The sequence below is a fragment of the Saccostrea echinata genome, unplaced genomic scaffold, assembly GCF_033153115.1.
Source record: "Saccostrea echinata isolate AGI-Se365-2 ecotype Australia unplaced genomic scaffold, CSIRO_AGI_Sech_v1 ptg000004l, whole genome shotgun sequence".
Taxonomy (NCBI): domain Eukaryota; kingdom Metazoa; phylum Mollusca; class Bivalvia; order Ostreida; family Ostreidae; genus Saccostrea; species Saccostrea echinata.
The window spans coordinates 1963229-1988402 of NW_026889753.1; the positions used below are offsets into that span (position 1 = coordinate 1963229).

Below are 25174 nucleotides of genomic sequence, written 5' to 3' on the forward strand. Positions count from 1 at the left end.
CTCAACCAAAATTGTGGTACTCAAGACCTCAGGGGTAGGCCTTGGGAGAAGAGTAAGCAATATATTGAAACTACACCAGAAGACAAGCAGACAAACTGCATGATATAAATACTTGGGTAAAGATAAAAAGTATTGTAAGATTTTACCTTCATTTAATGATATATATACAATTGAATTAATAAATACTAGTGAACAAACACATACTTGTTTCAATGAAGAACATATATTACTTTCAAATAATTAACAAAGTAATAGTTTAATACCGTACTAATATCTACATTGCATAGCAATGAGTTGAAGTTAATTGGTTTCCTGGATCTACAGAGTCTGAGATCCACTAATAATTTGTTCCAACTCAAGCTTTTATGACTCGGCATTAGTTGATAAGCTATAAGCAATGTTTGTTAATTTTTGGAATTCATAGGCTAATATCTCCGTCGTGGTGAGCATCAATGACCAAGATGTACAATGTACACTAGTTCCTGCTCTGGTCTGCTTCCAAATCAGGAATATATATGTAACTATCCACTCTGAAGTTTTGAAAAAATCAAAGTATGAACACAAAAGTTAGTCACAGTCAAACTGTTTTGCCAAAGAAGACCACGACCTGACATCATTATCTGGTTCTCCCTCTGATGAAGCCTTTAACTGGTCTTCTTTTTCTGCCTTGTCAAGGTCAACTTCACTATCACTGTCATCCAGATGAGCTTTCCAGTAGTTAAATAGCCTTAAGTTGAAGTACAGGGATATCATCTTCTGACCTGAAAATAAAAAAAAATGGCAGTGTATGTTAGTAACAAGAGGCCCATGGGCCATTCACTCATCTAAGTAACTTTAGCCCTGTTGTTCTTCAGATTTTAGATTTTCCCCCTCTTTATTTCCATGATAAAATTGTGGCCCTGTATTGTGTCCTCGCTCTAATTCTAAGGGTCTATGAATCCACACATCATGGAGATGCATCAATACCAGTACGACCAATATTTCCTTGCTATTATGGAGAAGAAAATTTTATTTCCTCATAACATGTATTATGTAAAAATTGATCCCTGATTCATCTCTAGGCTAACCCATGGTCCATAAATTGAAAGAACAAGATGTGTTTGTGAAACATTGATGCCCCCGTATGGCAACTTATGGCGAAGGTCAAAGTTTCTCATATGCAAGTCAAACTCCAAGGTCAAGAGATCATAAATGTTGTTATCCAAAGAAAGGACTTGTGTCAGTGGATATACCTGGTAAATATGAAAGCCCAAGCACCAACCATTCAAAAGTTATGGTCAAGGTTGATGTTTTCTAAAAGTTAGTCAAACTCCAAGGTCAAGGGATCAAAATTAATGGTATGCAGGGGAAGACCTTATCATAAAAAATACACATGCAAAATATAAAAGCCCATTGCACCAACTGTTCAAAAGTTATGGTGAAGGTTAATTTTTTTAAAAAGTAGGTCAAACTCCAAGGTCAAAGGTCATTGTTGGTGTCCAACGGAAAGTATTGTCACAAGAAATATACCTGTGAAATTTGAAAGCCCTAATACTAATTCAAAATTAAGTTATGGCCAAAGTTAAAGTTTTTTTAAAGTAGGTCAAACTCTAAGGTCAAAAGGTCAAAATTGTTGGTTTTCAAAGGAAGGTCTTGTCACAAGGAATAAGCCTGTGAAATTTGAGAGCTCTAGTATTAAGTGTTCATAAGTTATGGCCAAGTTTAAAGTTTTTTAAAAGTGGGTCAAACTATGGTCAAGGTCAAAAGGTCAAAAATATTTAATCCATGGAAAGGTCTAGTCACAATGAATACACATTTGAATTATGAAAGTCCTAGCACCAACTGTTCAGAAGTTATGGCCAAGGTTAAAGTTGGGTAAATTTTTGCAAAAGTGGGTCAAACTCGAAGGTCAAGAGGTCAAATACATGTATGTTGGTATCCAAAGAAAGGTCTAGTCATGATGAATACACATGTGAAATATGAAAGTCCAAGCACCAACTGTTCAAAAGTTTTAGCCAATGTTAAAGTTGGGTAAATTTTTGCAAAAGTGGGTCAAACTCCAAGGTCAAGAGGTCAAATATGTTGGTATCCAAAGAAAGGTCTTGTCACAAGAAATACACATGTTGTAAACTTTGTTTTCCGGAATTTATATTTCCGCGCTCTGAATAAAACACAAAGGTTAAAGTTTTTGCGGACAAACAGACAGACAGATGGACAGACCGAGCAAAAACTAGATACCCCCAAATCTTTGATAACGGGGGCATAAAAAAATGAATCCACATAACTTCAGAATGTTAATTACTGATTTTAATACAGTGGCTTCCATTTTATCGGATAGCGGTTTAACGAATATTTCGGCTATTTCAATATAATATCAGAGCACAAAACCATTTCTTATATATTTATTAATAATTTCACCTGATATTCTGATGAGAAAATATTGGAATTTCGTTTTATCCGATACAAAAAATTGGACTATCATAGTAATTCTTGAGAAGATTTTTAAAGATTTTTTCTTTATATTCCCGTGTAAAATTTTGATCCCCTTTTGTGTCCCCGCTCTTCCCAGGGGCCAGGATTTGAACAATTTAGAATCAGGAAGCTTGCATATAAGTTTCATCTTTTCTGGCAAAGAGGTTTTTGCAAGGCTTTTTAAAGATTTATTCCCTTATAATCCGATGTTAAACTTTGATCCCCTATTGTGGCCCCTCCCTATCCCTGGGGGCCATGATTTCAACAATATAGAATCAATGCTATCTCTGAAAATTTTCATCTTTTCTGACTCAGTGGTTCAGATGCCAGACAACAGGTGATCAGAAAAGCTCACATGAGCTTACAGCTCAGTTGAGCTAAAAAAAAAAAGTGTGGCTGAATGCTAATTAAATGTAATTTTTTAGCCTATTACAGCAAAAGGCGAATGGGATATCAAAAACTTTCTGGCATCCATCAGTTTGTGCAACTCTTGTTTGTCATCTGAAACTTTGCACTTTTCCTTCATTTTTGCCAAAATCACTCTGCCAATTTCAAACAAATTTATCACAAAGCATTCTCAGAGTTAGGGGATTCAGTAAATAAACTCAATTGCTAAGCACTCATACACGAGGAGGTACATGCAATTTCAAATAAATGGTTCAAAATGTGAAGAGACATTTAAAAACATTCACAAGAACCATTGGACCAGACAAGACAACAAACTGGTGAGAGCTTTGCTCAAGTCAGGGATTACTGTATTTTGCCTTGATTAAGTATAATGGAATCTTTTCTCTTAAAAATTTACCCATTTTTGTTACAAATTACAAAAAATATCATACCCTTGTCGGATTGATCGTCATTTGCCGAAATTCTGACCATGTTAGATTGGACAATTCGTTGAATAAATCGCACAACCTAGAAATAATGAGAAATCGTACGTCACACAAAATAGAAAGAATGAGAAATCGTATGTCATTGATGAAAAAATTCTTGGAAACCAGGAAAACACCTTATAGACGTATTTTCTCGGTTCTAGAAATTAGTTTGAAAACTGACGGCTCATACTTCTGTTGCAGTGAATTTTTTGATATATAACTATCACTGGCTACTTTTTTTGCGCATGTTGGGAAAGGTCTTCCTTTCTTAAACAAGAGGCCAAGGGGCCACATCGCTCACCTGAGCACTGTGGCTAGGAAAAGAGGAAAAATCTGTTTAGTATTGAAAAGCTTAAATGCATAAGTGGTCCCAACCTACCCCTTAAAGGGAGTGAGGGGTATGATTTGAACAAAATTAAATCTACACTAACTAAGGATGCTTACATAATTTTTTGACTAACTGTGACTTTTTTCTCTACAAGTTTGAACTTTCATTGTGGCCCCACCCTACCCCTGGAGGTCATGATTTGAACAAACTTGAATCTACACCACCTGAGGATGCTTCCATATAAATATGACCAATCATAGCTTTGCTGTTCTTGAGAAGAAGATTTTTGAAGATTTTTCCTCTATATTTCTATGTAAAATTTGATCATCCATTGTGGCCCCACCCTACCCCTGGGGGTCATGATTTGAACAAACTTGAATCTACACCACCTGAGGATGCTTCCAAATAAATATGACCAATCATTGCTTTGCTGTTCTTGAGAAGAAGATTTTTGAAGATTTTTCCTATATATTCCTACATAAAACTTTGACCGTCCATTGTGGCCCCAGTCTACCCCCAGGGGTCATGATTTGAACAAATCTGAATCTACACCACCTGCAGATGCTTCTATATAAATATTACCAATCATAGCTTTGCTGTTCTTGAGAAGAAGAATTTTTGAAGATTTTACCTATATACATGTACTCCTATGTTAATTAAAACTTTAATCTTCCATTGTGGCCCCACCCTACCCCCGGGGGACATGATTTGAATAAACTTGAACCCACATCATCTGAGGATGCTTCCATATAAATATGACCAATCATAGCTTTGCTGTTATTGAGAAGAAGATTTTTGAAGATTTTTCCTATATACACCTATGTTAAACTTTGATCGTCCATTGTGACCCCACCCTACCCCTGGGGGTCATGATTTGAACAAACTTGAAACTACACCATCTGAGGATGCTTCCATATAAATATTACCAATCATTGCTTTGCTGTTCTTGAGAAGAAGATTTTTGAAGATTTTTCCTATATATTCCTACGTAAAACTTTGATCGTCAATTGTGGCCCCAGTCTACCCCCAGGGGTCATGATTTGAACAAACTTGAATCTACACCACCTGAGGATGCTTCTATATAAATATGACCAATCATAGCTTTGCTGTTCTTGAGAAGAAGATTTTTCCTATATATCCCTATGTAAAACTTTGATCGTCCATTGTGGCCCCACCCTACCCCCGGGGGTCATGATTTGAACAAACTTGAATTTACACTACCTGACAATAATTCCACATGAGTTTCATCTTTCCTGGCCCATTGGTTCTTGAGAAGAAGATTTTTCAATAATGCCATTAATTTTTTGCTATTTCGTAATTATCTCTCCTTGGAGGGGGGCGTGGCCCTTCATTTGAACAAACTTGAATCCCCTTCACCCAAGGATACTTTGTGCCAAGTTTGATTGAAATTGGCCCAGAACTACTGGAGAAGATGAAAATGTGAAAAGTTTACGACAACAACGACGACGCCGACGACAGACAACGGACAAATTTCTATCAGAAAAGCTCACTTGAGCCCTCGGCTCAGGTGAGCTAAAAACGATGTATTTTATGATAACTTTTTTTTTTTTTTTTTTTTTTTTTTTTTTTTTTTTGCATTTTAAATGTTCTCTTTTGGAGGTGAAAAAAATCAACATTACGCAATTTTATCAATTGTTGGTGCCATATGGTTTATTGATTCATACCAACGTTTTGATCTTCTTATGTAATTACCGAAATATATGATCAAATCACGAAACATCAAAGTGAATATTGAGAAAGGATTCACGTTGCAAACGACAAAATCCATCCAGAGAAAAAATTACGATCATCAATATTTTATAAGTATCAGAGCTTTAAATGACGTCAGCAAAAACTAAACAATTCGTTTACCTCCAAAATACATGATCTCCAAAATGAAGGACTTTTTAAGAGGGATTTAATTATTTTTGTTATACTTTTAAAAATTGGTTTCTATATAAATCTATGCTTTAAAAAGATTTACTTAGCGGTCAAAAAAAAAATCGATGTTTGACCGCAGAGTGAGATAGTGGACCTATCGATGAGATACCGGTATTGGACCGCTTACGTCACACTGGGCGGGATCAGCTAAATCTTATTTGCATTCGTTATGTTCGACAGTAACGGAATTGACCAAGTTTTACCGCAATGCGGGTAAAGGAAATTTACATGATGGAAGCCAGCACAAGATACATGTATGTCAAAAAAGTATAACAAAACATTTATCGACAGTGTTCCCGGGCAGTATGCGTTTTGTTGACCCCTAGAACCAAACTGTTTGCCTGAGGACGTTAGTTTTTGGGTCCGACAAAACGCATGTTGCCCACAACCCCAGTCAATCAATGGGTATCTATGACACTCATTCCGTGGCTCTACCATTCACAAAAATGAACTAAACATAACTTAAAGAACTGCAAACGATAGTATTGTTCTGCCGCCTACCTCCAAGTCAAATTTCAAACATAATATATTTGAATAGTTTTTCATATTTATAACTCATATAACTCTTTAATTTTGGTAAAAATTAAGTTTTTTCACTATAGAAATCAATGGAAAATATTTTTAAAATATCTCCCCCTGTGAAACAAAAATTCCTTTTTATAGGTTTTATGAATTGTAATTCACAAATTCATACCAAAGCTTTAGTTGTTTCATCCGAGGGGGGGGGGGGGGGGGTATGTTTACAGACAAAAAAAACCTGCATAAATGTTCATTTTATTACCAGTTTCAAATGAGATTACAAATAAAATAAGGTCTTTTATCAATGTTTTATGTTTAATTTTACATAAGTTAAACACAGCTTTTCCCAAAACAAAGAGAAAGAGGGAGAGAATTTTTGCTTCAACACAAGTTACTAGTTTTATCTATCATCTGCATAAAGCTTAAGTGAGCTGATTTTGTCTGTGTGAGAAAACCAATACTTATAGCCCCCATTATAGGTGTCTTTAACGTTCAATAGGTGTCTTTGGTATTTGACTTGAAAGCATGCACAATTAATTTCTTCCACAAAATTTCTACCGTGTAATTATCTAGAAAGGTTCATTTTTTTTCTGTTTTCCTTTTTTTCCTTGACAGATGATTGACATTTTTGTTTGACGGATAAATTACCTCCATAACTATTTTCTCTCATCCGCCGACAGATAGAATGACATTCGAGTTATTTCCGTATCCCATTCCAAAAATCTAATGGCTGGCATCAGAAACCATTGATGTATATCGACCGAAATGTCGAGGAGGAGAAAGTTTCTATATAATTTTCTTACAATAATAAAACACTAGTACTCTTTCAAACGCGGAGTGTCTGTATTTAAGAGATTCCCCCATGCTATTTCTGCATGCTCTATGATTGATGAAAAATAAGAGCATCGAGATTGATGACTAATGTAGAGAATTTTTACCTCTCTGCCTTGAAAACTCTCCTCAAGGGAACATCCAGAAATATGAATGGCCGACTCTGTCTGCTCAATTTTACTAACATAACTGCTTAATGTTCTCCAAAACCTGAAAAAAGCCCTAAGAAGTATTATACTGAAATTTAGCATGCGGATATTAGCACTAAAATGCAAATAAGGATCAGCTACTGTCGAGCCTCGTTCAGCCGGGTACTTGTCCGAAAGGTAAAGCGTCCGGATCATCGTCATCCGAAATTTCAAGGTTCGACTGTAAATATTTTGAATTATCAAAAACAGAAAGGATCTTATCCTGAAATATTTTGATTGTTAATCGCAATGCTCCTTTCAATTAAATTCCTATGCTTTATAAAGTTCTTTCTTACTCTCTAACACATTTGTAAGACTCCTTCTTTAGTTTCTGAGGTGTGACGGCAAATTTCCTGAGGATGTACAAATAACCTGGACCACCCTGTCAATGAAATAATCAGAAGTACTAAGCAGGTAGCCATTATACACTCTGTAAAAGTTGAAAGGTAATTATTGAAACTTTCTTTAGAAAATATTCTCAAATTTTCCTATATTTCTTAGACTAGGACAATTAACAGATGCAAAAGACCACAGCGCTAGTCTTTTTTCTGTCCAAGATGATTAGAATTTTCCGCGTCTAAATGTTCACTTACATTTGAACCACATACAAAATCACAAAAAATCTCGATAATTAAAATGGTAGTCCAATTTTATTGCAGACTGATTTAAACATGAGAAATTTTGAATGTGCCTTATTTTTTTTCTTTCTTGAAAATAACAAACTTTATTCAATTGATTGCAAAAAAAAAAAATGTTTTATTACCTGACATAACAGGAGTATAGACTTCGCTTTACATCCAGATTTGATGCTTTCAAGTTTACTTGATATCATTTCTACAAATCAGAAAATTTACAATTAAATAAATTTTTAATCGAATTCCATAATAATGTAATAATTTACAAAAGTTCAATCAATACTAAGCGATATACCTAATATTTCATTGAAAGATGCCACTTCGAAATCCTGCAATGTGAAATAAAAATAATTTAATAATAATGGCCAAGGTTAAAGTTTTTTAAAAGTGGGTCAAACTCAAAGGTCAAGGTCAAAAATATTTACACCAATTAAAAGGTCTTGTCACGATGATTACACATGTGAAATATGAAAGCCTTAGCACCAACTATTCAAAAGTACTGGCCAAGGTTATTTTTTTCAAAAGTAGGTCAAACTCGTAGGTCAAGGTCAAAGGGGCAAAGTTGTTGAAATCTAAAGGAGGAAAGTCTTGTCACAAGGATTAAAAATGTGAAGTATGAAAGCCCTAACATAACCTATTCAAAAGTAATGGCCAAGGTTATTTTTTTCAAAAGTAGGTCAAACTCCTAGGTCAAGGTCAAAGGGTCAAAGTTGGTGAAATGTAAAGTAGGAAAGTCTTGTCACAAGGATTAAATATGTGAAGTATAAAAGCCCTAACACAAACTATTCAAAAGTAATGGCCAAGGTTAAAGTTTTACACAAGGAGGTCAAACTCCAAGGATAATGGGCTTCAATTGTTGGTATCCAAAGGAAGGCCTTGTCACAAGAAATTCACATATCAAATATGAAAGCCCTAGCAGCAACTGTTCCAAAGTTATGGCCAAGGTTAAATTTTTCCAAAAGTTGGTAAAATTCCAAGGTCAAGATCAAAGGGTCAAAGTTGTATCCAAAGAAATGTCTTGTTACAAGGATTACATATGTATTGTATTTACCAGGTATATCCATTGACGCAAGTCCTTTCTTTGAGTAACAACATTTTTTATATCTTGACCTTGACCTTGGAGTTTTAATTGCTTTTGAGAAAATTTAACCTTCGCCATAAGCTGGGCATACGGGCCGGGGCATCAGTGTTTCACAAACACATTTTGTTTAATTTTTAGAAAGTTGTAAGATACGTTACGTCTTTATACTCGTATATATACTCATACAAAAAGAATTAGATACTAGTATTCGTAAAACTGATGAAACGATAGGAAAACAGTATCGCGTTAACAGGATGCTAACTTATGTTCCCAAAGAGACAGTTTGAAGCACAGGGTTAATCGATCAGAATGTCTTAACATATCCATGCTGGAAAAAGTAATATCATTTGCGAAGAAGTTTTTTTTCTTTTCGTTTCCACTCCTTCGCAACGCTCTTGAAATTGAAACTTAAAAAAATCATCTTTGTTGAAATTTATTTAGCAATACTGCCTTTATAAAAACATCTTGACAAACAAACCCAAAATTGACAACCAAAACAACAGCAACCACGTGAACAGAAAAATCATTAAAAATCAAATCAACAATGGGAAGCTTACTAGTATTTTCGACATTGAGATGCAAAACTTGAAATGATGACATTTCCCCTGCGTTTACCAATATCGTTGTATGTGCGCGCGTGCATTTGTGTCCACTATAATGATCCTTTGCTAGAACCAACCACTTTTAGAAGGTTAAGAGGGTTTTATTGAATAGTTAAAAACGTCATATATTTCACCAATTTCCATATTTCTTTTAGTCAACGAGTCCTCAACTCAAATACAAACTAGATATCATTGAGATGGTGGCCATCTCAAAGGGCCCCGCTTTCAGCAACGAACACGAAAAAGTAAAGTAGCTGAAAAGGGTTTACATGTATTTTGAAGAGGAACACTTGTGTACAATTAAGTACTATTAAGGGATGTGTTGTTTGAGTCTAAAGGGCTTCTATGTCATCCTTGTTATAATAAAAAAATGGCATGAAAATCACGAGTGCTCCATACCCTGTATCAAAAAGCGGCACAAAAATCACAAATGTTGCATATCCTCTATGAAAACTGTTGCATATATATCAAAATATGGAAGGAAAATCACAAATGTTCTGTACCCTAAGTCAATTGGTAAAGTTTGAGGCTGACTGGACTTAAGAGAAAGAAACCATGCACCGAACAAAGATTTTAAACAGAGAGGCTATTTTTGACCTTGACCCTTGACCTAGAAACTTCGTTCAAGGTCACTGCACATCCATTGACCAGTGGCACTCTGAGAGTGAAGTATGAGCCACATTGGATCAAAAGGAGAGAACGAGGATTTTTCATATAATTCTGATATGACCTTGACCTTAGACCTAGAAACATGGTTCAAGGTCACTGCACACTCTTTACCAAAAAGCCCTTTGTGGGTGAACTATGAGCCAGATTGGACCAAGGAGAGAGATATGCTCCGGACAAGAATTTAAACAGAAAGGCTATTTTTGACCATGACCCTTGACCTAGAAACTTCGTTCAAGGTCACTGCACATCCATTGACCAGTGGCACTCTGTGAGTGAAGTATGAGTCACATTGGACCAAGAGGAGAGAAGATATGCTCCGGACAAGGATTTTTCATATAATTCTGCTATGACCTTGACCTTAGACCTAGAAACATGGTTCAAGGTCACTGCACACCCTTTACCCAAAGACACTCTGTGGGTGAAGTATGAGCCAGATTGGGCCAAGGAGAGAGAAGATATGCTCCGGACAAGAGATCTCGGACGGACAGACGGACGGACGGACAGACTGATCACTATAGGGCGCCCGCAGAGCGGGGCCCTAATTAATTTTAGTTGTAACAGGTCTTAAACCAATAACACCGAGATTTTGTAACTATACCTGGACATCTGCGCTTTGATAAAACGGTAAAATACGACTATAGATGAATAGGAATCATTGAGGATGTCTATCTAATGTAGATAGAAAAAGACCAGATAATCGTAAAAAAGGATTGAAGTGATAACAGGCAATGCAGATTTATGTAGTTTTAATTAACCTTTTTGTCTGCTCCCTCATTGTAATTCATTATATAAAACTAAAATAAATACTCACATAAACAATATGTACAACATTTTGAGTCAATAACATTTTTGGTATCACATGATGTTTCGGAATTTTGGAGGAGATGAGCTACAATAAAGAAAACATCAGTGGAAATATTTCGCTGACTGTACGATGATATTTAAGTTATTGACAATCAATAACCAATATCATGGTTGGTGTTATTTTATTTAGATCGCCATAGAATTGATTAAGTTTGTTTCAATTTAACGTTTGTTGACAAAATTAGGGAATCTCAAATGTACTTTTATTATTAGATTTCAGAATATTGATGAACGCATCAATCTAATAAGCTAGCAGGATTTCCTTTATTAAATGTACTTTAGGATGGCTTAAATACTCAGATTAGCTTGAAATCACAACAGAATTTTTATGTTGCATAATGTGGCCATTTCATCTATAAAATATTTCCATTAAAATTAGCAATGTTTTTAGATTATAAATCGTTTAAGGCCCATCAACCTCACGTTCACTCACATAAAATACAGCTTTTTACGTTAATTGTTTTCCAAAAGGAATCTATCACTGAAATGCACACAATTTCAGCATTTTAGCTTGCGGTCACAAGTGGCCTTTCGGCATTACAATTTATAAAGAATCAATAGTCATTTATCCGGGGAAAAGTTACCTTACCTCTCTCATAAGTGGGTCAGTGAACCTTAACTATTAATCATTTGCTGCAAAAACAATGATTTTATTTGTATTGGATATATACACTGACCACTAATCGGGGTGGTTCGAAATTGCTGCCCACCAAAGCTTTCTCAAACTGCTGTTCGGAGAGCCATTTTACTTTTTCTACTTCTGTAAGACAAAACTGGAACGGTTCCTCTAAGTCTGGTTCCACTGTGGAAAAAAAGGCTTCATTTTAATAGAGTTGTACAGCTATTTAAGCTCCACAGTCTATTCATCTTTGCAAGCCAACGGTTTTCGGTCCGTTAAGCGGAAGGGGTCGAAAACCTTTAACTGGTTTGCAAAGAGGAGAGTTTGATGAATACTGAGAATTTTTCGCCTCGTTTTAATTTCGCCCAGATAATTTCACTCTTTTGCGAATCCAGATTTGTGTACCTGATATAAATAAGTCTTGTCTCGTGAATCGCTATCTAAAAAGTTATCATTTAAGAGAAAAAATATGCCTCTAATTTCTTATTTCAATTCATTAATCTAATGAGGAGTACGAAATTAACATGAGACATATAATTGTTCCAGAATTATTTTTAATACGACATATGTTTATAATGTACATTTTTGAAGAAATCCCCTGAAATACTTGTTTTATTTAAATGACGTCTATTATATGCAATGTTCGAAAAAGCAGATATTGGGCTATTCAGAATAGAGTCATCTTAATTATGTAATCAATATTGACTCCTATGGGAACAATTGCTCTGCCTCTTCATGTTTTTTTTTTTTTATAAATTGGAAAGCTTACACAAAATGCGAGGTAATTCTACACCTACACCCGGCACCTGATGTATAGCTAATGGGTTGAAGGTGCCCGTCTCTAAGGTACTTTTGCCCACTTAAACGCAAATCCATTGGTGTCTATATATCTACTTGAACTGTTGACAAGAATTCTCTAATATAATGCAATGGTAGCCTAATACTTATGCTTTTGTATTTAACTGCAAAGTTCATAAATTATTCATGTTAGACCGATTCTAAATTGTCCTCTAAAATGTCACGTGATATTTAACATTTGTTAATTAACATTAAAAACAATAGAAATTCTCAGGTGGGAATAAACTTCATTTGCAAAACAACCGAGCAGTCACACCATGTTTTCCATACGAAACTTTTCATGATGAAAGTCGTTCAAAATTTACACTAATTGAATCTCATAAATAGATGGCATGTATGCTAGATCTAATTAATGTTTTTAATAAGCGCGATCCATAATAGAAAAAACTACATTGAATGTGTGCTGCTGAACTAATGGTCCATTTAGGTTGTTTCTGATTTCGTGTACATTAATAAAAGCTTTTTGTTCTTTGTTGCAGGGATTTATCACTCTGTTTTTTACTAAAAAAATAATCCTACACATCTACTCACTTTGCCAAAAAATTTTAGCAAAGTGATTAGATGTGTAGGATTATTTTTTTTCTATATACATATATAATGACTGAGTTTTTCAAAGTATTCTCCTACAATTCTCTTCAGAAGATGAACAAAGAAAGTTGGCCTTTTATACTTACATAAATAAACACAGATATACAGTTTTTAAATAAAGATTCTATCATGTTATCAACAAACACGAAAAGTGTTTATAGTTTGGGGACGCGAGAGAGAGAGAGAGAGAGAGAGAGAGAGAGAGAGAGAAAGAGAGTATATAAATGTATGAAAAGAGTATGGTTACTTAACCTGGAATGTAAAGTTCATACAAGCCCTGGGATTTTAGGATGTTTATGAATGGATATTATTTTTTTCCTTTATTTCTTCTGAAAACCACTGATTGTTTTTTTTTTTTTATTTAGCTATATCTGTTTGAAAGATTTCTTAAGATGTGGGATCTCCGATTAATACAATGTACAGACCAATAATGCAATATTTTACGTACTTTCAACCACATTATACGAATAATTTATACAGATATAAACAATAAAATTTCTTTGTGTGTTTGTTAATGTACATTGCAGAAAAAAAAAAATTAAAACCCATTTATTATGCATTTTTCGGATTTCCGACGTTTCGGTATGAGCATCATGGAAGACTAGAGACACAATTTGTCGAAATGCGCATCTGGTGCATCAAAATTGATCCGTATAAAATTAACATTATGACCCCTGGGTCAAGGCCTCTGCTGGTGGACTATTAGTCACCGGGGGTCTCTACAGTCCAGTAGCTAAGTACATCGGCACTAGCTTGAAAATACCGATATACATGTATATTTAATTGCTGTTGTAAAATTCATAAATTTATTTCAAAATTAAAGATTATCTCCTTATGCATAGCTCTGATCCTTCAACGTATTTGGCTCCAGTCTTTGACACCCTCCTTTTTCAGCTCTTCCAAGTTATTTTTTAATTTAAATATTTCGGATTTCCATCGTTTCGGCATGTGCATCACTGAAGAGACATAATTTGTCGAAATGCACATCTAGTGCATCAAATTGGTACCGTATAAAATTAACATTCTAAAAGTAACAACCGTTACCCCCTCATTAATAAACAATTAAAGCATTCTTTTGTTCAAGACATTAATTTCAAGATTTAAGCTTATCGCAGAGAGTTAGCTGCAGAACTGTAGCGTTATGGTTTTATACTTTTGTCTTTGACCATATGGTTTTATATTTTAGTCTTTGACCATATGGTCATAGACTAAAATATAAAACCATAACGCTACAGTTCTCCATCTATCGCAATCTGAACATATCACAATAATTCTCATATCGTTGGATGAGCTTTAGACTTATTTTGGCAAATCTCGACTGCACCTTGCATTAGATGGAATCAAAAGCTACGGAGTCAACCAAGGTTAAACATGAAAAAATATTGATTAAGAAATGGTTTACATTATTTTCTCGGGTAGCCTATGCATTGAAAGTTGTAAAATAAGAACTCCTTTAAAACAAAACTCTCGCCATCAGATTTATTACACATTCTTACTATGAGGGAATGCTCATCTTTTCTTCTGATATGACACCAACTCGTATAAAGACGGGGGTCGAAATTCATGCTTTAATTAAAAAACATTTAACATACTAATCATTATGCTAACAAGTGTGAAAAATATTATAGAAGGAATTTCAATGCAGCTTCTGAATTTAAGGGAAAATGCTAAAATCTATTCACCGACGCAATATATAATTTGCGGGAAATGTCGGGGACCTAAAAACATTAAAATGCAGGTGTTGTACATGTATCAATCTGCAGCAGAAACATAGAATATCTTTTAACAATGAAATTATAAACGATCTAATGGTATGAAATCGATGTTAGAAATTCTAAAAAAAATGTAAACAGTGCGGAGCAGACGATGGTTTTCCACAGAACATGCAAGTTAATAAACATGCATGGTGGCAGTATCCATCCCCAAAATCATATTTTGCTGATAAAAAAATAATCTTATATCAATGGTGCTAAATGCAAATTTTGAATAAAGTATACGTTGTATTTTTGGAAAGGGAAAATTAAGGGAGGGGTCAAATTTCTTTTCCGGAGGGGAAAACCCTGATCACTATAGAGATAATATAATAAGTGATTTACCTTACTTTGTATTTTAATTTTTATTTATTTGCCATATTTTTTTTAATAGCTAAAAACCATGCATTGTACTACCTAATCTTTTGAATAAAGTGCGTGACAAGGTTTGTTCGGATTTGAATTTATCAGCATCCCTTGACGTTTTAGCTTGATATCAGTAGAGATTTATTATTTGCAATCAAAGTTCCCAAAATGACCAGATTTCATTGTCAACAATCAGTTGATATTAGTCATTTTAAATATCAAAATCAGAGTTAAGATAAAAAAAATTGCATTTTTTTCAAAAATACCCTGGAGTAGAATATATCAATAATTTATATTAAAACATCGTTATTTTTTAATTTACCACGAATCAGCAAAAGCAAAATTTACGATATAACAACTGATTCAAAATTCGCAGTACAACACTTTAAATTGGCTCAATTCTTACCTGGAGGTTCTACGATAGGTTCCGTAATCATTTCATTGACAGGTGGTGCCTCCGTCCAGGGCTTAGGTCGCTGATGACGTTTCTCTCTTCTGACCGTGACGTCGTGGCAGCATTCACACTCTGTCGAATGTTCACTGGTCGCCTCGGTATCGCCGAGAACCAAACGCGGCAGGAAGCTCTTTTTGGATTTTTGGTTCTTGGGTTCTGTGCTTGTTCTTTGAGATCTGAAAACAGACCAATGCTTCAACCTTAAAACTATACTGATACTATACGCAACTCCAAGTATTGGCTCATCATACCCACGCAAGTTGTCACTTTAATTTGTTATACCATATGCTCGTCAAGATTAATCCAAACACCTAAGAGTCCTTCGTCTCTTTATGAACTACGTAAACGCTCTAGTTTTGAAGTCCAGGAAACTTAGATGACAGATGATTATAAATTCTAATAAACATCCGATATCAATTTGGTTATTTGTATTCATCAGAACCTTTTGTTTGTAGAGTCAATTCTGCAATATTTGTTTTACCGATCTCAGATCTCAAAAGCGATTTCCACATTCAGAAACAGGTCCTACATCTAATGAAGCTGCATTCAATCTACTGGTTATTTAACCGTCGCGATTATTTGGAGCAATGTTATAATAAACTTGGTAGTAAATTCCGACAATTAAAAACGCTAAGTGTTGGTCGCTTTGATTGTCCTGTTGAATCAGTTAATTAATTAATATCACCACTAGTCATGTAGAGGAGCACCCTGTTTTAATATCATAGCAATATTCAATATATAAATGACGTCGTAATCCTATGTTGCAATAAATTATTGTTGCAACTAAGAGTGAATACAATTGGGTTTTTTTTCTCTCCTGGTAATATAGGTGTTACTATTGCTAAAGAATACACATATATAGTCAGATAGAAGCTGGAAAAGTCATTAACCTAGAATAGATTTTATTGATTTCTATCCCTTCTCTCAATCTATAGTAAACATAAACTTATTCCTTCCAGGAAGCGGTGCGACAGGAAATTATAAAATGTCAAATAATACAGTTAATTTGTCAAATTGTTCAGAAGAAATCCCAATAATACTGTAAAAACCAGCAGAAGCCTTCTCCGTAATAAAAAAACAGCCTATACAAAAATAAATACCAGCGACAAGTTAACCAAGTGTGCTTATAAATCGTGAAACTCTGATAATGCACATTTGAATTTACTGGGTCGTGTAAATGGAAATTTTTAAATATGATAACAAGATATCTTTTTGTAAGTTTCTGATTTACATTCACCTCGTAAATTCAAAATTTTGAAAATATATGTACATTTGATTTTTTTGTTAATAACAAAAGAGCTGTTGAATACAAACTCGATATTAGTAGGACAATATTGTTTGTAGGTTCTATTTTAAAAGTCTTTCCTTTACACTAGTATATTCCGATTGACATCTTTCATCGTTGAAGCAATACAAAGCGTGATCTATGTCGAAGGACTGCTGATTAATTTACAAACTGTAAACGTGTATATGTCTTGACTATATAAATAATCTTAATAATGAGATTGATTTTAATTTTCCAGAGACTTATGTTTGTTTAATTGCTATGTCTGTGGTTATATAGGATTGAATATGACGTTTATTTTTTTAGCATGTATGAGAGGGAGAAAGAGTGAGAGAATGCGTGTGTTTCAAAACGTAACATAGTTTGCATATCTGTATTGGTTCAGAGTGGAGTGTCAGTGTTTTGCAAGCATACTTCACAAAACAAACTTAATTTGTACTGCTCTAGTTCTGAATACAGAATGAGTGATTTACAAAGCAAATCTAGTTTTACGAGTCAATGTTTCACTATGCAGCTGTAGGCTTAACTGTAGTTAAGAGTCAATAGTGAATGTCTCCCATAGCAAATTTAGTTTGCTCTGTTATATTCAGTGGTTTCCACAAAAGTTCATTACCATTATATATAAAAAGTCATTCATTATGTATGAATCGTGTATCGAACAAGTAAAGATAAAAATGGATAGAGAAACAGATCGATTGATTAATAGTTGAATCACTATATAAATTGAAACTATTTGGTAAATTTATCAACAACGGCATATTTGCGCTATCTGTTCCAGGGGATGGCAAATATGGTTTAAGTAAGAGTCCAAGATCATAAGCCATCGATTTCTGAGGCACTTAGATACTTAAAGTGGTCCATTATCATCAGGAATTACAGGCCAATCTAAAGAACAACATGATCATGTCAAAATCATCGATAAGGAGATTAGTGTTAACGAGAAATGACCCTGTCATTTGTTATCGAATTGACCACAAATAATGTCTATCAGGCAGATGAGCAGATAAATTGCAAAAACAAATTCAGAAATTTACTTTTATCGATGAAGACCAGTTTGGTCATACAAACAATAATTCTGTCAGACCTTTGGCTGAGATGTACCATAGCAAAGGATTAAGGATCCTATAATATTTTCAATATTTCTTTGAGAATCTATTCTTGTAACGGATGCAGCATTCAGTTGTTTAAATTTTCAAGAATGCTCTTTATGCAAATGTGCTTTTAATAAGCACGGCTGTTATTAGTCGAGTGGTCCTAGGAAAAGTTTAAGTTTTTGGACAAACCAAAATTAATCAGACAATCTTAATTAAACTTTTGGTTCAGGTGACTAGCTAAAGGATATGATATAAGCATATTTTACTCTATACATTTCAGCAATATATAATAACATAAATTACGAGTTTTCAACTCATTTGTTATAGGACTCAATGATAGAATGTTTTGAGGCATAGATAAAGAATGATTCGAAAATGTCTCGCCTTCGGTGTTCTCTCTCCCCCCCCCCCCCCCGAAAAAAACATATCCATGTTAGAATAAATTAAAATCAATTTCCGACCATGCAAAACTATTTTTTGGTACTGATGCATGATTTTACAGATGTTACTCAAAGTGTTTTCATCTTCAGGCTATATTTGGAATTGAACCATTCAAAACTAGAAGAATGGCGGGTATTTGTTACAACTCGAATGATTTTTGCTGTAAAACATCTTCAATTATTCAAAGCTTTGGAGCAGACATACATGAATGCCCTGTAGAACATTGACCATTCATTGTCAATAAAAGGATTTCATAATACGTATTTATGCAGAAAAATTACTTAGCTTTAATAACCTTTTTTCATGAAATGTCCAGGTTTGAAAATGTTGACATTTTTGACATCTTCAAAGTTTTCTCCCTTGAAATAAATATTTCCACAGTCCCTTTCATTTTAGTTCATGATCTTGCGAACAGAAAAACCTGGCTCTCTGTCCATCGTATAAATTATATTACGATTCTAAATTTTAATTAGTTCAGTAAGGTAGAAAACTCTGTAAGATTGTTCACCCTTAAGGTTCATTTATACTCTAATAAGAAAGATAACTCTTACTCGGATAAATGACTATTATTCCTTTAAAATCTTGTCAAACTATAGGCCTTTTCTGTCAAATTTTGCCCCGGATGGTATGCTGAAATTGTGTGCATTTTTAATTTTAGATTAGATTTCTTTTGAATTCTACCATCATATTTGACAAATATAGCAAATACATGTATATTGTGAAAGTCAAGGGGAAAAAAGCCCAATTTAAGCTTAAAATTAACACTATTTTAGTAACATCACAGACCCCCACTTTTAATTTTCTTTTCTGAATATATGAGATAATTTTAACCATTCGGCTTGAATTCAGAAAAAAATGTTATTACTTTCTAATGCTTTTACTGCCTGTTAAATTTTTAATGCCAGAAAAATAACATTTTTTGAGTGCAGGAAGGTCAAATAATTGATTATGCGAAGTAATTTGAAACTTTTTTGTAGTAACAAATTTTAATGTGACTATTCAAGATGAAAAAAAGACTGTGTTTGTTCCCATAATTTATTTGGATAAAAAATAGCATAGGAAAAAAAATGAAAAAAATTGATTTATGTGTTAGACGCAACTACAGTGCAAAAAGGTCATATTAAATGCTCCGTAGCACCAAAAGAAGTATATTGACCCCAATTTTTGTTTTGATTTTTAATTAAGCTATGTGTATATATTCTTAAAATATACTGGATAAAAAATTCTCATTACTTTTGATAACTGAAGGAGGCGGTTATGATCACGGTGATGCCAGTGATTCATTCCTCGGTGCCTATGGTCCAAGTAAACTCTTCTTACACATTTTATATTCAAACCAATATCATGCAAGCTTGAGACATCTTACTGAATTTTGGTTAAAATCTAATTTTTCTTAAGAAATGCAGTATGATAAGTTTACAATAAGCTTTCAGGTGCTGCAATTAAAAAAAAAAACAGGCTTTGTGACATTGTACTGTTCTTGAATTTTACATATTATCAACATATTTGACCTCTTGACCTTGGAGTTTGACCCACTTTTGCAAAAATTTACCCAACTTTAACCTTGGCCATAACTATTGAACAGTTGGTGCTAGGGCTTTCGTATTTCACATGTGTATTTGTCGTGACAAGACCTTATTTATGATCTTTTGACCTTGACCTTAGAGTTTGACCCACTTTTAAAAAACTTAAACCTTAGCCATAACTTTTGAAAAGTTGGTGCTGGGGCTTTCATAATTCATAAACTTGTGTATTCCTTGTGACAAAAATCTTTTCTCTGGATACCAAAATTTTTGACCTTGTGACCTTGACCTTGGAGATTGACATACTTTTGAATAACTTTAACCTTGGCCATTTCTGAATTGTTGGTTCTAGTGCTTTCATATTTCACATGTATATTCCTTGTGTCAAGACCTAGCTTTCATTGGATACAAATATTTTTGAACTTTTGTCGTTGACCTTGGGGTTTGACCTACTTTTGAAACACTAACCTCGGCAATAACTTCTGAATCGTTGATGCTAGGGCTGTCATATTTCACAAGAGTATTCCTTGTGACAAGGCCTTTCGTTGGATACCAACATTTTGACCTCTTGACTTTGATCCTGGAGTTTGACATACTTTTGAAATTCTTAAACTTTGACCATGGCCTTCATTATCGTGTTCCTGATTGAATTTCAATGTTTCAGACAATCAAGAAACCACGATGTGTACGAAAGAGGTTTCCTTCACAACTTTATAGTTCTTTAAAAGTAAATTGTACTATATATCCCAAAGTTTGTTGTTATCTTTATTGATTAGGCACACGGTCTGTTTTGTATTTTGTTTCTTTCTTTTTTTAACAATAAAAAAGGCATAATTTAAAACCTGGCCTGGCCTCTAATGTTGGCCTGGTCTCAAATTTGGCCTCTGTTAAAATTTTTGTCCTCAATTTTGGCCTCAACCAAAGTATTTTTTTTTTCAGAATTTGATCGATTTCATTGATTTTTTTGGTTTTAATTTTTCAAAGTAATAGCAAATAAATAATATATTTCTGTTGTTTTGTTAATGTGCACATTAAAATAATCATGTCAACCATCAATCTGATTGATTTTATTTATTATTTATTATTGATATCATTTTTTCTTAACATGTTACATGTACATGTATTTCTTTTAAGATTTGAAGACTTTTTTGTTGTTTGCAAACATTTTATCCTGACATACTACCGATGCTTTACTTGGAAATTGACCCCAAAAAGCCTTAGAGGTTATGTTGCATTTTCCAAAATTGTGCTGATCGATTGAAAGTTCTGTAGTAATAACCCAATTGATTGCATTGATATCAAATATCATGAAAAGCTTAAACAAATTCCCGCATCATCACTTTTCACACACTGCACTGTAGTGTTGAGTTACTAAAACAATTATGTTTAATATATGAGGTACAGGCATTTCAGAATTTCTACATATTAAAACACTACCATTAACCAATAAAATTCAGACATATTTTATTGCTCACATGTTTAAAATGTTCATACTTTCTCATTTGATTACTCTGTTAAAATTATATAAACAATTCTGAGATGGAATTTAGATCTTAAAAATAAATTAAAAAATATTCTTTAACCTTCAAAGAAAGGTGGGATGTGATCATGGTTCATCCTCGTAATGTCAAGGTTTTGTGATTTCGGAACTCCAGTTCCGAAATCACAAAACCTTGACATTGTGAGGATGATCATGGTTAAGTCTATTAACCATTCTATTGTAAATTAATTTCATCTGGATAATTTGTTGTCGTGTTGTTCAGCATGCTGAAGCTAGGGACTATCGAACATCAGGTGCAGATGGAATGTTTGAACAATTTTTCTGGCTATAAAGAGAACTTTAATCACACCTCTAAGAAACAAACGTTCCATAATAGCATCGTTTGTCCTGAAAGAGGATTGATTTTTTTTTTTTTTTAAATTCTTAGTCCCCCTCCTTCGATTCACCTTATATTTTGCCGATATGTGCTTCACATTGATTTGAAGAGAAAACGCATGTATGGTTGAAATGCCTCATTGTGGAATCTAATAATTTACTTAAATACTTGGGGGATCTAGCAACAGATCAGAATCAAAATATTCCTTAGATCTTGAAATAATTTTCTTTAATAGCACTTTCCTGATCTTGGCATTTGCTTGATATTTGGTTTTTTTTTATTTCTCTCTAGTATGGATTTAAATTTTCCTTTTACTTCCTAATACTAGTAACCATAAATTTAATTTTGATTCCATCAAGGAGTGGGGCAAATGGAAAAAAAAAATAAAGCAAAATCTCATGTGATTCCTATTCTAAGGCAAAAGACTAATTTTTAATCATTTAACATGTAAAATTACAATAGAAACTACGACTTATCCTGTTTTTCACGATTTAACATATACTTGTATCTGAAACTTCGAGAACTAATTTAAAAAAACCAACTCTTTATCATGAAACAAATTTCATTCACTCTCCTATTATTCATTAATATTGTTCATGTGTTTGCCTATACTGCATGCAACACTCATAATTCATTTGAATTGTATAGAACTTTAATTAAAATACTAGCTCCACATCAAAGCAACTTAAGGTAATTAAATAGGAAATGTTAATTTGTAATGAGATTCACGTTATAGAATTAATCATCCTGAGAATATCATTGTTCAATATTATACGTATACATCTTTCTAAAAAATGGATGTTGGGATTTTTGAAATTAAATGGTGTCCCTAAAGGTGTTAATTTCTGTTTTCAAAATTAAATTACACGTGTACATGCATTATACGTAGGATTTTCCAAAAAATAAATATTACTTTTGTTTTGTTAGGAAACTTGCTTACTGAGTAAAAATGAAGAATTAATAGAATAAATTTGTTTCTCTCATAATCCTTTAAGCAAATAAACAAATGAAAAAATAATTGTAGACAAATATTGGCTACTAGTATATATACATGTACTCTTCTTAGTGCCATTCGAAACAAAATATGTCTCTGATGCCATTTATTTGTTAGCTTATTCCTTTTTCTTCCTGCATTTTTTAAATCATGAAATAAATGCAAATTTGTTTTTAACTTATGGTCAAAATCTAAACTCTGCATGGTGTCAAAGTGGTGGTTTTTTTTTTTTTTTTTTTTTTTTTTTTTTTTTTTTTTTTTTTTTTTTATATATATATAAAAAAGGCTCCAAAAATTCACAGAGCCGCAAAAAAGCATCTCATCCATAAAAGTCTTAAATATACATGTACGAGTATTACATACAAGGCCTCTTCACAGCTGTGTGCTTAATAGCGGCCTTAATGTAATTTTGAGTCCCCTTTGCTCGCGTGGAAGAATGGAGCATGCAAAAATATACAGAAGCCAGAAAGACTTTTTCGACAAATTTCTGCGAACTGGGAAATTACAAACTGTTGATACTCAAACTTTACTATGAAGAGATAAATCGTTAAGCGATTTTGAGAATGAATACCTTTTTTCAATTGTAAAAACATTTAAGAAGTCGGGTGATTTTGGTTGATGCGGTAATTACTTTTTGCGAATTTTATCCAATTTGTGTGTTATACATGTATAATGTACATATCCTATATAATATTTCAGCCTCTGAATATTATGTTCTTCTGTGGTTATTCATTTTAAACTATGACCGAAATATGTTAATATGTTTGGTATAATTCACATGAAAGGGCGTATTAAGTTTGAAGAACTTTTGCCCGATCCTAGTTGCAAAATTTAAAGACAATAAAAATATGTTCAAACCAAGTCTATTCAAAATGAGAAAAAGATCTTTGAATAAACACCTTCATGTACATATGTGCTAGTATATAATGATATTAGTTGTTGTCTCGCTGTTTTGAAGAAGAAATGGTTTAAATTGTTTGATCGCCATGTTCCTCTGTACAAAAATAAAATAAAGCCGTTTTGTTTTCTTTCTATAACGCTACGTCTTGAACAATTTAAGGATACCTGCATACAATGTTCTAACTTTTTTTATTCTTAAAAAAGAAAGTAAACATAATGTAGTTAGAACCCATTATTTCCCAAAGTAATAAATTGAATTTTATCCCAAAGTCTATACACGAAAATCTTGAACAATTTAGAATTAACACTACAGAGATTGGCTTGCATATGAATTAACTTGCATTATTTTAACCACCAATACTTTGTACAAGTTTAGGTGAAATTAACTCTATCTGTCTGGATGATCATACATGAATAATGAGAGCGAATGTCAGAAATGTCTTTCTGATTCCTGCCATTAATTGCGACATGTGCGTAAGAAATCCTTTTAAATACCTATTGATTTTTAAAGAAAACAATTTTTCTAACCTTTAAACCCTCATTAATAATTAGCCAAGTCTACATAAATCTTTAATCAACCTCTTTGTTTCTAGAAACATAAAATGCTAAAATGTCAAGAAAGCAACAATTAATGTTTTTTTTACCCAAAGGATTTCCAAAACTGGTTTTACTAAAGAGAAAATAACATTTAGCAATCTGTTTTCTTCGGAGAAAAAAAAAATGCTTTCTTCATTGATAGAAGGCAATTTAAACATAGCAAAAGAATACCATTTGGTCAACAATGCAAACGCTGACGACGAATCTTTGGGAGAATTATAAGAAAATTATAGTGCCAGATGCTCGTGATGGATTTTTAACAAGTGCGTGTCCGCTTGAGCTTTTACAGAAAATTGATTGTTTTAGAGAGAGAGAGAGAAAGAGAGAGAGAGAGAGAAAGATTTACTTTTCTTGTAGAATCGTTAAATGAAGAGCTCTCCTATGTTTCTTCTCTAAATGTTTTACCGACTTGTCAATAACGTCCTTTGCAAGTCCCTCTGAACTCAGAATTTCACGAACTCTGGACGGCATCATAAAGTCTAGATCAAAGTCCTCCGTTCCTGTGTCCATGGTGCCCTCCCTCTGGAATTTGAGTTTTTCGATCCCTGATTGGTTATTAATCTGGATGTCGTCGTCATAGTAACTACAATCTTCTGGCCAATTTTCCTCGTTATAAGTTTCATTGGCCACTATGAACTGTTTCGGGGCATTGAACATTTCCACAACTTTAACCTTTGCCACCTTTCGGTTTTGGTTAAACAAATTCGTTCGTTTAAAATGGTCATATTTACCATAAGTCTGCATATTGTTTCAAACAAGTTTCATCAACGAAGAGTATGATAAAATACCTATACTTCAAAGTCTATCATGCATATTTTTGGATATTGATTTCCAGGTAACAAC

General features: G+C 33.5%; 1 protein-coding gene across 1 annotated transcript; it reads right to left on the reverse strand.

Annotated features, from left to right (window-relative positions):
- Nucleotides 1–138: 138 nt before the first annotated feature.
- On the reverse strand, nucleotides 139–25099 carry LOC133178979 (NMDA receptor synaptonuclear signaling and neuronal migration factor-like). Its single transcript, XM_061313646.1, has 10 exons — nucleotides 24678–25099; nucleotides 15573–15796; nucleotides 11662–11786; nucleotides 10932–11009; nucleotides 8064–8097; nucleotides 7897–7967; nucleotides 7430–7515; nucleotides 7053–7155; nucleotides 3291–3366; nucleotides 139–761 (listed from the first exon to the last, which is right to left on the reverse strand). Exons 1-10 carry the CDS (start codon nucleotides 25073–25075, stop codon nucleotides 568–570), a joined length of 1389 nt encoding a protein of 462 aa, XP_061169630.1. The 5' UTR covers nucleotides 25076–25099; the 3' UTR covers nucleotides 139–567.
- Nucleotides 25100–25174: the final 75 nt, after the last annotated feature.

Excerpts from the sequence above, each read along its gene's own strand:
- LOC133178979 (XM_061313646.1), bottom strand. The coding sequence starts at position 25,075 with ATGCAGACTTATGGTAAATATGACCATTTTAAACGAACGAATTTGTTT. Across the intron at positions 7,156-7,429 it reads TCTTACAAATGTGTTAGAGA|GTTTTGGAGAACATTAAGCA; the intron begins GTAAGAAAGAAC and ends GGCTTTTTTCAG. Across the intron at positions 762-3,290 it reads TGACGATCAATCCGACAAGG|GTCAGAAGATGATATCCCTG; the intron begins GTATGATATTTT and ends TTTTATTTTCAG.